At 38.4% G+C, this 16,864-nt stretch overlaps 1 protein-coding gene across 1 annotated transcript; it reads left to right on the top strand.

Annotated features, from left to right (window-relative positions):
- Positions 1-110: 110 nt before the first annotated feature.
- On the top strand, positions 111-16,166 carry si:dkey-75a21.2 (uncharacterized protein LOC794385 homolog). The gene is made up of 5 exons (XM_034193848.1): positions 111-230; positions 12,597-12,800; positions 13,117-13,250; positions 13,532-13,798; positions 15,643-16,166. Exons 1-5 carry the CDS (start codon positions 111-113, stop codon positions 16,028-16,030), a joined length of 1,113 nt encoding a protein of 370 aa, XP_034049739.1. The 3' UTR covers positions 16,031-16,166.
- Positions 16,167-16,864: the final 698 nt, after the last annotated feature.

Here is a 16,864-nt window from a genome sequence, read left to right as displayed (position 1 = left end):
CCCTCTCGTGAGCTTTTTTTTTTTTTTTTTTTTTTTTTTTTACTTCTCAGCCAATCAGAACGTCAGTACTCATGACGTCAAAAAAGGCATACCGATGCGCACGCGCCGAGATGCCGATTACCGCTAAGCGCCGAAGAAGAAGGCGAAGAAAAAGAATGGCTACAACTTCAATTTGCGCCTGTGAGCGAGACAATAGGTCCATTGATCACCCTGAGTTCTCTCAACTGAAGGTAAATACCGCATGATAACAACCTAGAGTACATGCATGAATGATGATTTGTTGACCTAAACTTTGGCGCTAAACATGCTAATATCAGTTATTACTGATATTAACACAGTGCCGAGGTGTACATTCATCATAAAACCTTAACTTTGTTCCTAGGTGTGTCACATTCAGGATGTTTGGGTCCTGCTGGCTGAGATATCCCATAATCCCTTGCGCACCAGAGAGTCCCTTCAGTCAACATTGAGTTTAGTCTAGGTTGATTTTCAGATAAAGTGACACCCCCAAGCATTTTTGAGTAAATGTTGGCAAACATTCATTCATCTTCTACCGCTTAGTCCAATTAAGGAGCGCGAGGCAGGGTACACCCAGGACAGGACGCCAGTCTGTCGCAGGTCCACAAACAGACAAACAAACACAGACACACCCACATAGACACCTACGGACAATTTAGATTCCATTCCACCTAACCCGCATGTCTTTGGATGTGGGAGGAAACCGGAGCACCCGGAGGAAACCCACGCAAACACGGGGAGAACATGCAGACTCCACACAGAAAGGCCACGGGAATTGAACCAACGACCTTCACGCTGTGAGGCTACAGTGCTAACCACTAAGCCACCGTGCTAAATTGGCTTTTAAGCTGTGGCGCTGAAAACTAGTCAGGGTCAAAATCAGAAAGGGAGGCTTAAATAAAGATCTTCAGGCATTTTTGAGCAAAAGTTGGCAAACAACTTTTTCTAAATGTTTTTTTTTTTGTGTGCTGAATCCATTTTTGCTGTTTGCCAAGCTGTACCTCCCCCGTGGAACCCAGTAGGGGGCACTTTTTGTAAGAAATTTATGTTTTTTGATTACTTTGAGTATAAAACCTGTACATCTTCAAAAAGTTAAATTGCAGAAAGTTGCATATATCCCTTAGCTAGATTAGTACCAAATTTGGCTTTAATTGGATGAAAGGAAATCTCAAAAACAGACCGTGAGGTAATGTACAAATGACAAATTTCCATGATAAAATAAAGATTAGATACGATAAAGATACGTTCCATCTGGGCTGGTCCTGTCCTTCTTGTAGAAAAATTGGTGTCAATAGCGTTCAGAGACCAGCTGATCAAGTCCATGGTTAATCCAATAGTAGTCCAATAGATCCAGAATCCAATATAGTTTTGAGGAATTCACAGTCTGGTGAAGTAGGGAATTGAAGGTTAAAGGCAGAGAGATAAGGGAGAGTGGAGGAGATGCGACCGTCCCAAGCTGTCCAGACCAAAAATCAATGGTAGAATTCTTTTTATATCACTTTTTGTAGTCAAAAACCTACATATTAACAAGTTCCCATTCATTTAACATGTAAATAGAAAAAGTATCATAATTTTTTTTAAAAAGTGCGGTGACCCCCTATTTTTTTTTCATAATGTGTTTTATAAATACCTTCTTCAACTTCCTGCAAAGTTTTAAGACATTCTCAATGGTGGAAGTGAATACCCATATTTGTCTTTAATTCTGATGAACAATATTTGAATGATGTGTGGAAATAATGGGAGAAAGCAATTTACTTTTGAATTCAAAAAATAAATTTCTTGTATAACTCTGAACTTTATTTACAGACTTTACTCTGAGGACAATACTCTGCTAGTGGCTCCAAAATAAATGACTCAGGAATTTTAGATATTCTATTCGTCTGCTTGAAATATGGGGATGAAATGATATTTTAATGACTACAATGAGAAATTAAATTTCAGTTATCATTGTCACATCCAGTATCTTAATTCCCACCAAAATAACCAACTACACTTGATTATTGTTGTCACACATGATGTAAAATGTGGAATTTCCAGAATTTCCTGGTTGTCCCAGATTTTGGGCTGTATTGACTTGTACATACGAGGTACAGCTTGGCAAACACTAAAAATGGATTCAGCACAAAAAAATACCCTTAGAAAAGTTCACTTGCCAACTTTTGCCAAAAGTCTATTTGCCCACTCAGAAATGCCAGAGGCTCTTCATGCCTCCTGTACACATTTTGGTGATTCTGACCTGGGCTATACAGTCTAGTGCCTTATTTATTCCAGATGATAATGTGGGATATATTCTGACAAGTACTCATTAAGGGATGGCCAGTAAAGTCCCAGAGACCATTAATTTTGACTACAATCTTTATTTTATCATCGAAATTGGTAATTTGTACATTACCTCAAGGTCTGTTTTTGAGAGTTTCTTTCATCCAATTAAAGCAAAATCTGGTACTAATCTAGCTAAGGGATATATGCAACTTTCTGCAATTTCACTTTTTAAAGATGTACAGGTTTTATACTCAAAATAATGGAAAAATGTCAATTTTTTTTACAAAAAGCGCCCCCTACTGGGTTCCACGTGGCAGGTACAGCTGGGCAAACAGCAAAAATGGATTCAGCACAAAAAATACATTTAGAAAAAGTTGTTTGCCAACTTTTGCTCAAAAATGCCTGAAGATCTTTATTTAAGTCCCTCTTTCTGATTCTGACCCTGACTAGTTTTCAGCGCCACAGCTTAAAAGTAACCATACATTATTACTTCAGAATTTTATCGTGACTTTGCTGAACTTTTGGCTCCTTTTCTCTTTAAAGTGTTTTCACAAAGCATCTCAAACAATGCTCTCCCAGTTACTCTGACACAGGGTTTAATTACATTAATACCCAAAACCAAAAAAATATTTACTCTCTATTGATAATTGGAGACCAGTTACTTTACTCAGTAATGATTACAAAATATTTGCACTCATATTTGCCCGAAGATTTAAAAAGGTCCTTGACTCAATTATAGATGAAACTCAGTCAGGCTTTATGAGAAATAGACATATTTTTAATAACATCAGATTAATTCTTGATCTTACAGACTAGTAAGTCCCTTCGGCTGCTCCCTTGTTTGCACTCGGGGTTGCCACAGCAAATCCAAGGTGGATCTGCATGTTGATTTGGCACAGGTTTTACGCCGGATGCCCTTCCTGACGCAACTCCACATTACATGGAGAAATGTGGCAGGGGTGGGATTTGAACCCAGAACCTTCCGAACTGAAACCAAGCGCAACCAACTTCTCAAGTGTTTTTGTTTTTTTCTTTCATAATCAACTCGAACCTCAAGAGATAAACAAGTTGCATTTGGCTATGGGTCAGCCCAACCCTTTTCTTTAAATCAGCTCTACATTTGTGGTCAGTCCCCCCAAACATTCATCTTATTGCAATGTAACTACAGCAAACAGGCCAGGATTGCAAACATTTTAGACCTCTCTAGTCTGAAGGTAAAAGCTTCTTATTTCATTGATACAGTGTTACAAATGTGACTTTATAACATTGTTTCATTGTCATTGTCTTTGTTTTGAAAATAAAACACTCTTTATTTCTGTCATCTACTTTTCTTTCGATATATTAAAATAAAAAGAAAGCTACGTTTATTATTCACCTAGTATGTTGTTTGCATAAGTGAAAAGCTGTCTTCTTATTAGGGATGTCCTGATCAGGTTTTTTTTGGCCCCGATCCGATTCTGAGTGATCTGATTTTGAGTATCTGCCGATGCCGAGTCCCGATCTGATACTTTAAAAAACTGAATGAACAATGAACAAATGCTAAATATAATAATTTCATTTTAATCACCTTATTTTATTATCACTTAAACAGTTCACTTCTCCTTGAGGTAGCTTGAACAATCAAATAATAATCTACCAGACTTAAAAAATGTAAAAATTTCCATGTTATTTTATTTGTCTAAAAATAAATGTCAAAGGTTCCTTATGTTAAACAATAAATGATCTAATCTGAAATAACAGGTGGTTTTAATTTACAGATGAAAGGTTTTTAAAGAACCATTTATTGATTTAGCTATTTTAATTACAAGTGTTCTAAACTTTTTTAAACAGTAATCAGAAATTTTGAGGTAACAAACAACAACAAAACATTTCCAAGGATTTTTCTTCAGACACGTGGTTTTTGCACTGATCTGTGGTTCAAATCCCCTGACTGGAAAATCACTAAGGGCCCTTGGGCAAGGTCTTTAATCCCCTATTGCTCCCGGTGTGTAGTGACCGCCTTGTATGGCAGCACCCTGACATCGGGGTGAATGTGAGGCATAATTGTAAAGCGCTTTGAGCGTCTCGTGCAGATGGAAAAGCGCTTTATAAATGCAGTCTATTTACCATTTGTACAGATCAGTGGTTTCTGCGTTTCTGCCACTACTCTTCTGTGTTTTGGCCCGACGCGTCATTCCTATTGGACAGCGAGAAGCTACGTCACAGCTCAGAGCGTCGAAAGTTCAAAAGTCAACTTGAAAAGGAAAAGGAAAAAAAACAACACATTTGCGTCCTGACAGTCGTCAGTGTGTCCCTCTGATGCTTTATCAGTGTTCACCAAGTTCAGAGCAACGCAGTGAACGTGAATGAAGACGGAAGCTCTTTAAGACGCGCTCCTAAATGTGATGAGTGTTATGGCAAGCCATCAGTGCCACAATTACGCCACTTTCAGTCGCGTTTCACCAAAAAACGCCGTTTTGTCAGTTATTACGGCGCTTTTTACGCCGTAATTAAAGACGACGCCGTTAAATGCGCCGTAATGTGTCAAACAATACGCCGTTTTTTATGCCGCAATGGAGCCCTTTAAAAACGCCGTTCAGATGCACACAACGCGCGTAAAATACGCGCATCTGTGCACTTCACGACGCGCGTATTTTACGGCGTTTGTACAGTATGATAATTATCTCCAGCCCCCTTTTTTCTCAGCCACTGAACTTGAAGTGTTTGTGTCCAATCGCTGATCAAGACAAGCAGACAGAATCAGTCCAGCACAGATCTCTTTGTGGCAAAGTTTGCTCCAACTTACCTCTTGTAGTTTAACATCGGCCAATATTCAGCAGGTTAGGCCAGAAAATAGCTCATAAATTTACTTCCTCTTTTACATATCGTTTCTTTTTTTCATTGTTATTATTATTAAATACGTTTCTGTCTTTCTTGACTTTAGGTGTTTTGCGTTCTGATGGTTTAACTATATTTGTAGTGTAGTGGTAAAGCGCTCGTCTTTCATTTAGAACTTGGTGGGTTCAAATCCCATGAGAAACTTTATATATATATATATATATATATATATAATTTAACTAAAATACTCCCATTAAGATTAAGAACATCTTTTCCAAGAACGTCCTGGCCAAGATAAACAGCAGCAAATACGAAGCACAGTTACACACTTACACAAACAAAAGGCAAATAAGATGATCAAAATTTAAATTACAAGCATACCATAAACGCAAGTGCATATTATGGAGCTGGACTCAAGTGCTCTCAATTTGGATTTAAAAGTGCTTAGTGAAATTAATACTGGATCTTCTGGTGGCCAGAGCAGGCCACCCCTGAGAGTATAACTGACAGTGGGGTGTCAACACTTTGTAGGAATAATTTTACAATTTTGGTATCTACAGTTGCAGAAACTCTTTTTTTTTTCTCTCTTTTAAAATTTTAAAATTATTCATGTAACGTTTGATATAAATATTTGGGACACTAGAGAACATGTGTGCATCTGAACGGCGTTTTTAAAGGGCTCCATTGCAGCGTAAAAAACGGCGTATTGTTTGATACATTACGGCGCATTTAACGGCGTCGTCTTTAATTACGGCGTAAAAAGCGCCGTAATAACTGATCAAACGATGTTTTTTACGGCGTTTTTTTGGTGAAATGCGACTGAAAGTGGCGTAATTGTGGCACTGATGGCTTGCCATAGAGAGTGCACGTCGCTCGTGCACACACCATCTCTCGCCCCGGTTTGCAGACAAGGATGACTGAGCAAGAGTTTCGGTGGGAAAGTGGCTGAGCGCGTAAACACACAAACAGCAGTTCTGCTGCAAAAGAAACTTTGTGCGCGTAATTCCCCCCACCTCTGTCCGGTTGAACTTTCTTTTCTTTTGTTCAATTAAAAAAAAAAAAAAGAAGATTGGCTTGAACTTTGACCGCGTCAGCCTGCCAACAAGCGGCAATGCGCGCTCCCGTCAGAAGCGTCACGTCAAAAGCCGAGCTAAAGCGACGCTTCTGACGCCTCTTCATGCGATTACGTAATGCCCTCACCAATGAATTCATTTTTAGATGTAAAAGTTCTCTAGCCTCAAATCAAATTAATACAAACACACCTGCCTTCTCCTATGATATGTGGTGTGTCAATTTTAGATTAAAAAAAAAAAATGTAACAATCGTTTTATTAGAAAATGTCTTAATAATTAATTATTCCCTGGACTGCAGTGTAGAAATGATATTCTATCAAAATTTGATAAAAAGACTATTTCCAAACTTAGAACGATGTATTTGTCCTTTCCTATAGCTCCAAAAATTAGAGAAATACACTTCAAAATTATGAACAATATTTACCCATCTAAAGAATGACTAAGGTTACATTTTAACATTCAAGAAAATAACTGTTCATTTTGCCTTACAAATGCTGAAACTACGGACCATTTGTTTTTCTACTGTGTTGTGGTGCAATCCTTTTGGACAGAATTACTTAATTGGGTCAAAACATTATTTCCATCAGCAATTAATTTTACAAGAGATAATATTACTTTTGGTTTTCTGAGTAGGAATAAGAAAGAACAACTCTGTATTAATGTCATTTTATGTCTTGCCAAATTTTGTATCCACAAAAGCAAATGTCAGAAATGTCCCCTTACATTTTCCTTCTTCAAGAATGACTTTGACCTCTACATTAAATCTTTGGAACATATGAAGCAACCGAAAGCCATGAAACTCTTCTCTTATTTTTTTGCAGTTGTCAAGCAATAATCTTTGAACCAACAACTTCATGACCTTATCTGTGAGCTATTTCTAAAGTCTACAAACTCTTCTCCGTGAACTTTGAACTTTCTCTAAAGACTATGAACTTTCAAAACTATGAACTTTTCCCTGTGAACTTTGAACTTTTTTCTAAAGACTAAAAAAAAGAAAACACGCGCTGACGCCTTCTTTTTTATTTTTCTTGTATTTCTTGTATATCTTGTATATCGCTTTCAATTTATAACAGTGATAGTGTGACTTTTTTGTGACCTTGTGCTTTGTTCGTTATTGTATTTGTTGAAATAAAGTTTTTTGGGGAAAAAAAAGGAATACTTCTTATGCGTGTGAACGGCGTCGGCAGCATGTTTGTATGCATTGACCTGTGAACCGGAAGTGTTAGGAGCTCTCCGCGCATGCACACTGAGAAATGAGAAACTGGCTTATTATACTACCAAAATGTAATTTTCATCACGTTAATACAAAACTGCTGCATGAGACCCTGAAAACTTGCAAATATTCCAAATCTTCTGTGTCTGCTGTGTTTAACCTGCGTAGAGCTTCATAAACACAAACAGAATTTCAGACATCTTACATATATTACTTTGGGACAGACAGTGTTGTAAAGGACAATAAGCAGGGAGTTAAAGAGCAAACTTCACTTTCTCCCAGAATGACATGAACAGGAAGTGATCGCAGCTCACAGCGATTCTCATTGAAAATAACGGAGAAACAACCTGAGCTTCTCACAGGTTTACATAAAACAAACACAATAACAACATCTTAAAAGCCCAGATAATATATTCACAAGAGTTTTAGGCACAATATACAATGAGTTTTATGTTGCAATGTTAATGCTGTTGTCTGTGGGCCGTGTTTAAATTGCGGTGTTAACAGATCGACTCAGTGCATTTCTCAATGTTACTGACATTACGAACTTCACATCATCCAGCCTTTTCGCTCTCATTTTCTTCATTCAACAGTTCCTCAAAATATTCCCTCCACCTTCTCAACACACACTTTTCACTTGTCAGCACATTACCATCTGCATCTTTTTCCACCCTAACCTGCTGCACATCCTTTCCAGCTCTGTCCCTTTGTCTGGCCAATCAGTACAAGTCCTTTTCTTCTTCCTTTCTGTTCAATTGCTTGTACAGCTCACAATATGCCTTTTTCTTAGCTTTTGCGACTTCTGTTTTCACCTTTCGCCTCATTTCCTTGTACTCCTGTCTACTTTCTTCATCTCTCCGACTATACGAAAACTTTTTCACCAACCTCTTTCTCCTTATACTTTCCTGGGCCTCTTTGTTCCACCACCAAGTCTCCTCGTCTTCCTTCCACTGTCCAATGTCACACCCAGTACCTTCCTAGCTGTCTCCCTCACCACATCTGCAGTACATTTCCAGTTGTCCAAAATTGCTTCTCCTCCATCCATTGTCTCTCACCTGCTCACTGAATTTCACACAACAGTATTCCTCCTTCAGCTTCCACTATGTGATCTTTTGTGGACCTCTGACCCTCTTCTTCTTCTTCACCTCTAAAGTCATCCTACAAACCACCATCCTATGCTGTCTAGCTACACTCTCTCTTGCCACCACCTTACAGTCTCCAATTTCTTTTAGCTTGGCTCTCCTACACAGAATGTAGTCCACCTGTGTGCACCTTCCTCTACTCTTATATATGACCCTATGTGCCTCCCTTTTCTTAAAGTGTAGGTGACACCAAAAAATGTGCACAGATATTCACTAAAAATGATAACACGTTGATATTTTTAAAAATTCTGAACAATAAAAGTTGATAAGTGCACGGGTGAGGGATAAACAGCAGCTGTCTGAAGCCTGCACTCTATTTCAGCTCTCAGCCGCGGCCATATTGTTGCTACGTCATTACCAGAACGGGACCTGCTGATTCAAGCCCAAATCAATTGTAAACATAGTGGAGGTCGAACTGTTTTCGGACATTTTTTTTTAAATTTTGTTTGTCATTTCAGGTCCATTTAGTGTATAAATCTCTTCGTTCCAGGCAAATGATAGCTGTCACTTGGCTAATAGAAGCATGTTAGAGACAAAACCAAACCAGCTGATCTCAGTAGAACAGCATACAGCTCGAGTGTATTTTCACCGGCCAGTCGCGGAAGTACGAATTCTCGCCTTTGGATTGTCCACTTCATCGGATGTGATGTGGTGACAACCTTGAACATTACATTTATTTTAATTTATTTTTTGAATTGTTCATATCCACTTGCCGGAGAAAAGATTGCAGAAATTGTTAGGCAAAAAAAATCAATAAATAAATTTGGGTATATACAACCCCTGGCAAAAATTATGGAATCACCGGCCTCGGAGGATGTTCATTCAGTTGTTTAATTTTGTAGAAAAAAAGCAGATCACAGACATGACACAAAACTAAAGTCATTTCAAATGGCAACTTTCTGGCTTTAAGAAACACTATAAGAAATCAAGAAAAAAAGATTGTGGCAGTCAGTAACGGTTACTTTTTAGACCAAGCAGAGGAAAAAAATATGGAATCACTCAGTTCTGAGGAAAAATTATGGAATCACCCTGTAAATTTTCATCCCCCAAATTAACACCTGCATCAAATCAGATCTGCTCATTGACATTGACCCTATGTGTCTTTTTGCAAGGAATGTTTTTGCAGTTTTTGCTCTATGGCAAGATGCATTATCATCTTGAAAAATGATTTCATCATCCCCAAACATCCTTTCAATTGTCCAAAATATCAACATAAACTTGTGCATTTATTGATGATGTAATGACAGCCATCTCCCCAGTGCCTTTACCTGACATGCAGCCCCATATCATCAATGACTGTGGAAATTTACATGTTCTCTTCAGGCAGTCATCTTTATAAATCTCATTGGAAAGGCACCAAACAAAAGTTCCAGCATCATCACCTTGCCCAATGCAGATTCGAGATTCATCACTGAATATGACTTTCATCCAGTCATCCACAGTCCACAATTGCTTTTCCTTAGCCCATTGTAACCTTGTTTTTTTCTGTTTAGGTGTTAATGATGCCTTTCGTTTAGCTTTTCTGTATGTAAATCCCATTTCCTTTAGGCGGTTTCTTACAGTTCGGTCACAGACGTTGACTCCAGTTTCCTCCCATTCGTTCCTCATTTGTTTTGTTGTACATTTTTTGATTTTTGAGACATATTGCTTTAAGTTTTCTGTCTTGACGCTTTGTCTTCCTTGGTCTACCAGTATGTTTGCCTTTAACAACCTTCCCATGTTGTTTGTATTTGGTCCAGAGTTTAGACACAGCTGACTGTGAACAACCAACATCTTTTGCAACACTGTGTGATGATTTACTCTCTTTTAAGAGTTTGATAATCCTCTCCTTTGTTTCAATTGACATCTCTCATGTTGGAGCCATGATTCATGTCAGTCCACTTGGTGCAACAGCTCTCCAAGGTGTGTTCACTCCTTTTTAGATGCAGACTAACGAGCAGATCTGATATGATGCAGGTGTTAGTTTTGGGGATGAAAATTTACAGGGTGATTCCATAATTTTTTCCTCAGAATTGAGTGATTCCATATTTTTTTCCTCTGCTTGGTCTAAAAAAGTAACCGTTACTGACTGCCACAATCTTTTTTTTCTTGATTTCTTATAGTGTTTTTTAAAGCCAGAAAGTTGCCATTTGAAATGACTTTAGTTTTGTGTCATGTCTGTGATCTGCTTTTTTTCTACAAAATTAAACAACTGAATGAACATCCTCCGAGGCCGGTGATTCCATAATTTTTGCCAGGGGTTGTATACGTACAACCCCAATTCCAATGAAGTTGGGAGGTTGTGTAAAATGTAAATAAAAACAGAATACAATGATTTGCACATCCTCTTCAACCTATATTCAATTGAATACACCACAAAGACAAGATATTTAATGTTCAAACTGATAAACTTTATTGTTTTTGTGCAAATATTTGCTCATTTTGAAATGGATGCCTGCAACACATTTCAAAAAAGTTGGAACATCACCTTTCCTTCTAACAACACTCAATAAGCATTTGGGAACTGAGGACACTAACTGTTGAGGCTTTGAAGGTGGAATTCTTTTCCATTCTTGCTTGATGTACGACTTCACTTGTTCAACAGTCCGGGGTCTCCGTTGTCATATTTTGCACTTCATAATGTGCCACACATTTTCAATGGGCGACAGGTTTGGACTGCAGGCAGGCCAGTCTAGTACCCGCACTCTTTTACTACGAAGCCATGCTGTTGTAACACGTGCAGAATGTGGCTTGGCATTGTCTTGCTGAAATAAGCAGGGACGTCCCTGAAAAAGACGTTGCTTGGATCACAGCGTGTGTTGCTCCAAAACCTGGATGTACCTTTCAGAATTAATGGTGCCATCATAGATGTGTAAGTTGCCCATGCCATGGGCACTAACACACCCCCATACCATCACAGATGCTGGCTTTTGAACTTTGCTCTGGTAACAATCTGGATGGTCTTTTTCCTCTTTTGTCCCGAGGACACGACGTCCATGATTTACAAAAACAGTTTGAAATGTGGACTCATCAGACCACAGCACACTTTTCCACTTTGCGTCTGTCCATTTCAAATGAGCTCGGGCCCAGAGAAGACGGCGGCGTTTCTGGATGTTGTTGATGTATGGCTTTCGCTTTGCATGATAGAGTTTTAACTTGCACTTGTAGACAGTGGTTTTATGAAGTGTTCCTGAGCCCACACGGTAAGATCCTTTACACAATGATGACGGTTTTTACTGCAGTGCCACCTGAGGGATCGAAGGTCACGAGCATTCAGTGTTGGTTTTTTGCCTTGCCCCTTACATGTAGAAAGTTCTCCAGATTCTCTGAATCTTCTGATTATATTATGGACTGTATATGATGGAATCCCTAAATTCCTTGCAATTAAATGTTGAGAAACATTGTTTTAAACTGTTGGACTGTTTTGTTCATGCAGTTGTTCAAAGTGGTGATCCTCGCCCCATCTTTGCTTGTGAACGGCTGAGCCTTTTGGGGATGCTCCTTTTATACTGAATCATGACATTAACCTGTTCACCTGTGGAATGTTCCAAACAGGTGTTCTTTGAGCATTCATCAACTTTTCCCAGTCTTTTGTTGCTCCTGTCCCAGCTTTTTTGAAATCTGTTGCAGGCATCCATTTCAAAATGTGCAAATATTTGCACATAAACAAAAAAGTATCAGTTTGAACATTAAATATCTTGTCTTTGTGGTGTATTCAATTGAATATAGGTTGTAGGTTGAAGAGGATTTGCAAATAATTGTATTCAGTTTTTATTTAGACTTCGTACAGCGTCCCAAATTCATTGGAATTGGGGTGTACATGTAAAATAAAAAGCACTGCCTTCTATTAGCCAATAGATAACTAATATAGAGAAACAAAAGAGCAACAATCTTCTGAGGTCACTGGACATTTAAGACATGGAGAGGCAAAATATCTATACACCTCCACTAAGATTTGGGTTGGGTGGGGGGGGCAAATTCCTTTGGAATTTCCAAGGGCAAGTCTCCTCCTGATAATCTGTCACATGACCAATAAGCCTAATCTCAGTTGAACTAGCTGTGAATAAATGTCCATCACTTTGTGAATTTCAGGCCATCCTACCATCTCAGTATGAGTATCGATTGTGTTGCTTCAAGGACCTTCCATCTCATAATGGGTTTTCAGCAAGTTTACACCGTCCAATTGGAACACACGAAGAGGCAATGAAGTGGAAGAGGGAGTTCCAGGAGGTATCTAAAACCACCCTTCGACTGGCAAAAACGTATCCCCATGTAGGTCAGAAGGTCATCTTCAAAGTAAGTACGATGTGGTTTTCTTGTTCTCCAAACAAGACTGAGGACTTTCTCACCATGTTTATACCAGGATTTTATCACACGACCACTAAGAAAACCTCACTGTAGTTCAGCTAGTACCACTGCACCACCTTCCATCATTTGCATCCCTATGATCATTTGGAAAAGCAACTTCTAATAGTGTATAATAAAAGGTGAGCAATTAGTTCTAAATTTGCTTTTTCCATCCTGTGAGGCACCATTCATTATTTCATTGTCATGTTTATACAGTCACTACTTGTTAATACCTAGTATTTAATTATGTCCTTTTGCTTTTCAGGAGGACCTCCATTGCCAGCATAATACACGCTCAGTTGGTAAAGCCCGGGAGAGCACTCGTCCATCATCTAAAGATACGCAGTGCAGTGCCACAATGACAATAGTCATAAAGCGCACAGGAATTAATATAAAAAGGTAATGGACTTGAGACTGCATGTGTCTGCTTCGTATGATGTGTTGTTGAATACTCAAGAAAGACTGTTCACTAGAAAAAGCCTTGCTAAGCTCTGAATCAATGACGTTTTTCATTGTTTGTCAATGGGAGTCCTCTTGACTGAAGTAACATGTCACTCAATCAACTTGAACCCATAGGAGCTACATAATTTGAGTTGCTTTCAGAAGCAGGTGGTCAGTGGGCATACAGATCAGTAAAGATAGGCTACCGGTACTAAAAAATTTCCTCTTCAATGTTTCAGATCAACTGATGGTCATCTCCCAAAGTTTCCAATGATTGTGAACATGAAATATATTCACAATCACCCAGTCAACTGTGCTGATGCTCTGAGACACCAAGATGTTTCGGATGAAGTAAAGAAGAAATTCTTAGATCTGTTTGAAGCAGGCCATAGTCCATCATCAGCGCTTGAGATTCACAAATTTAACATGCAGCTTGAACATCAAGATGACTTTGTTTTCATCAGTGCTGATAGGGCTAAAATACCAGACCTTCAATGGTGTAAAAGGTAATAACTTTGAACGATAACTTTTGAAATTTTACAAAGTCCTCTGAAAATTAAATACATGTATAATTGGCATGAAGGAAATATTCCAGTGTTGTTCAGAATCCATAAACATTGGTTGAGCCAAGTAATCTAATACAAATTGCATTTTTATGTTTTATTTCCTGGTAATTATGTAATTTAAATTCATTTAGTTAATTTAATGTCTTAATGTATTTAGAAATTGTTTAGGTTCTTATCATATACACATTATCATCATCATTATTATTATTTTTGTCATTTGATTTTAAATGGACGATTTTCACTTTCTTGTCATCCATGTATTTTTATTAACATATTTACAATTATATCATGTACTTAAATTGAACTTACTAAATAAAATCATGCATACATGCTTTTAATATAAAGATTATTTACCGCCCCCTGCTGGAATGGTGTGTTGGTCCAGAATGTAATTAGCAAATATCCATAGTTTGTCCAAAAATATTAGTCCTGTCAACGTTCCGTTTTGGAGTCGCTCATCCTTGATCCAAAATACATAAGCATACCAAACGGCAAATGTCAGCTGTCACACTCACACAGATCTTTTTGGGGTTTATTTCTGCCTTCTGCTGCAAGCAAGTGCTTTTCATTTTTACACACGCACAAACCGAGACGGTGGCAGAAGACATCAGTGCTCTTTTCACTCATGGTAATGACAACATGACATTTAACTAAACTGACTAAACCAATTGAATGACAAAAATTCAGTAAATCAATAACACTAACAACACGGTTAAAGTAACATGAACCTAAATAACATCTAAAACTCTGTGGTACATTGCAGCACAATGTTTACTGGTTAGCTAAAATGGCTAATTTCTTCAAAAATGTTAGTCCCATCAACTTTCCATTTTTGCTGCATTCATCCTTGACCCAAAATACATGAGCATACCAATCAATCAATTTCAATCAATTTTATTTATATAGCACCAAATCACAACAAACAGTTGCCCCAAGGCGCTTTATATTGTAAGGCAAGGCCATACAATAATTACGTAAAAACCCCAACGGTCAAAACGACCCCCTGTGAGCAAACACTTGGCGACAGTGGGAAGGAAAAACTCCCTTTTAACAGGAAGAAACCTCCAGCAAATGTCATCTGTCCCCAGTGGCACGCATGCAGAGCTTTTTGTTTTTTCTGCATTCTGCTGCAAGCAGGTGCTCTTAATTTTTACTCACACAAACTAAGACTGTGGCAGAAGACATCAAAAGCAATACTCTTTTCACTCATGGTAATGACAACATGACACTTAACTAAACTGACTAAACCAATTGAACTACAAAAACACAATAAATCAATAACATTAACAACACTGTTAAATTAACATAAACGACAGTAACAACATTTAATTCCCCAAAACACTAAACTCCCATGGTGCACTGCAGCACAATGTCCACTGTTTACTGGTTAACATTTTCACAGCGTTCATCCTTGACCCAGAATACATAAGCACACCAAACAGAAAGTCACTCTCCCAAGTTTCTGTGGGATCGAAGCCATACACACGCACACAGGCTATTATAATATAGATTGCCCAAAAAAGTATTTCAGGTGACCTTTTAAAAATTTATGAAATAATAATATAAATAATGAAATAATTTCAACTAACACTGCTTTGAGAGATGCATGTAATTCTGCTCAGTGACAACTTCATTTAAAGATCATTTAAGTTCAGGTTAATACGATGTGCACCAAAACGTGTGCGTTGATGCGCATGTCCTCACTGGCTTCTAACCCGTGGTTACCAATGTGCTTTAAATGAATGCTTTTGAAAACTTCCTAATGTGTGGTTATCTAATTGCAGGCTGTACTACTCAGCTGCCCATAAAGCGCATGGTGGTGGTACCCCTGATTCAGGCTCTGCGGTTCAAGAGATCAAAGGCAGTTTGATGGCATTCAGCAATTCATTGATGAGTAAGGTTGAAAATGATCCAGCCACATTCCTACCTGCTATCAAAACCTTTCTCACCAGCTCACAGAAACTGAAGACAGACTCTGCTCTGATTTCAGCATTGCACACATTTGGCAAATATTCTGGTGCAGCCAGTGCCATTAGTAGTAACGGGAAAACCAGGTTGTCAGGTTTGAAACGAATAGGTGTCCAACCAACTGCTGTCGCACACCGAAAGAAGGCTGCACTCGGAGGTCGTAAGTGCCTGTCCAATGGAAGGCCAACAGAAGAATCCCCATAGAGGAACGTGGCTACCATAAGGCAGCTCCCAAAAGGAAAACAAGAGTTGACCTGAAATCTGGTGTATTCCCACCCAGGAAGAGGTTCGCAGCCCCACATAACTTCTTTGAATGTGTTGGCAAGAAGGAGAGTCTCGGGATGACACACTGTAAACAATAGGTTACACAGTCTTTGGTGTGAACTTTTTACAAGTGTTTATAGTAAAGTACATGAGGCCCTATCCACCACCTGGTGGATAGGGCCTCATGTACTTTCTTTTTCTGGATGCTTCAGGGTGGGCCAGAAAAACTGTCCCTTGAACAGTAGGAAGTCTATTGTTTAGGGGACACGTTCTCTGGCCCACCCTGTAGTAATTAAGGCTGTAATTGTACCAGTAGCACTGTTATTTCAACTGCCATATCCTTAAGGTCTTTACACACACAGTAGAGTTGTGGGCCAAATAGAGTCGCATCCCTGTTGGCCGCCTTAAAATCCACTTGAGTCCGGTTATGGCCAGGTTTTAACTCTTTCTTTGGCTACTAAGCACGTATTTTGGCAGTTATGCCTTGTACCATATCTAACATTTCTTATGGTTTTGTCATTTTGTCCTACTTTGCTGTCTTTTTTTTTTTTTTTTTTAACCTGGATTCTTCAAATTTGGAGCGTATCATCTTAAATTTGGCACATCACTTAAACAAGCTGTACAAATGGAAATTGACTGATATGTTTGAATCGTGATGATGATTTTGTTTATAGTTATCTTACAATGTCTAACAAAGCTTTGTAATTTTTTTTCTTTTTTTAATAAAAGAAGATAGATTTGATTAAATCAAATTTCACTGTTCACTCTTGCATT

The sequence above is a fragment of the Thalassophryne amazonica genome, chromosome 18 (assembly GCF_902500255.1).
Source record: "Thalassophryne amazonica chromosome 18, fThaAma1.1, whole genome shotgun sequence".
In the NCBI taxonomy this organism is placed as follows: domain Eukaryota; kingdom Metazoa; phylum Chordata; class Actinopteri; order Batrachoidiformes; family Batrachoididae; genus Thalassophryne; species Thalassophryne amazonica.
Note: the sequence above shows the minus strand (reverse complement) of the source record. Positions and strands in the feature narration are given on the sequence as shown.

Coding starts and splice junctions, on each gene's coding strand:
- si:dkey-75a21.2 (XM_034193848.1), top strand. CDS start 111: ATGCCGATTACCGCTAAGCGCCGAAGAAGAAGGCGAAGAAAAAGAATG. Junction 231..12,596: donor CTGAGTTCTCTCAACTGAAG/GTAAATACCGCA, acceptor TGTGAATTTCAG/GCCATCCTACCATCTCAGTA. Junction 12,801..13,116: donor GTCAGAAGGTCATCTTCAAA/GTAAGTACGATG, acceptor TTTGCTTTTCAG/GAGGACCTCCATTGCCAGCA.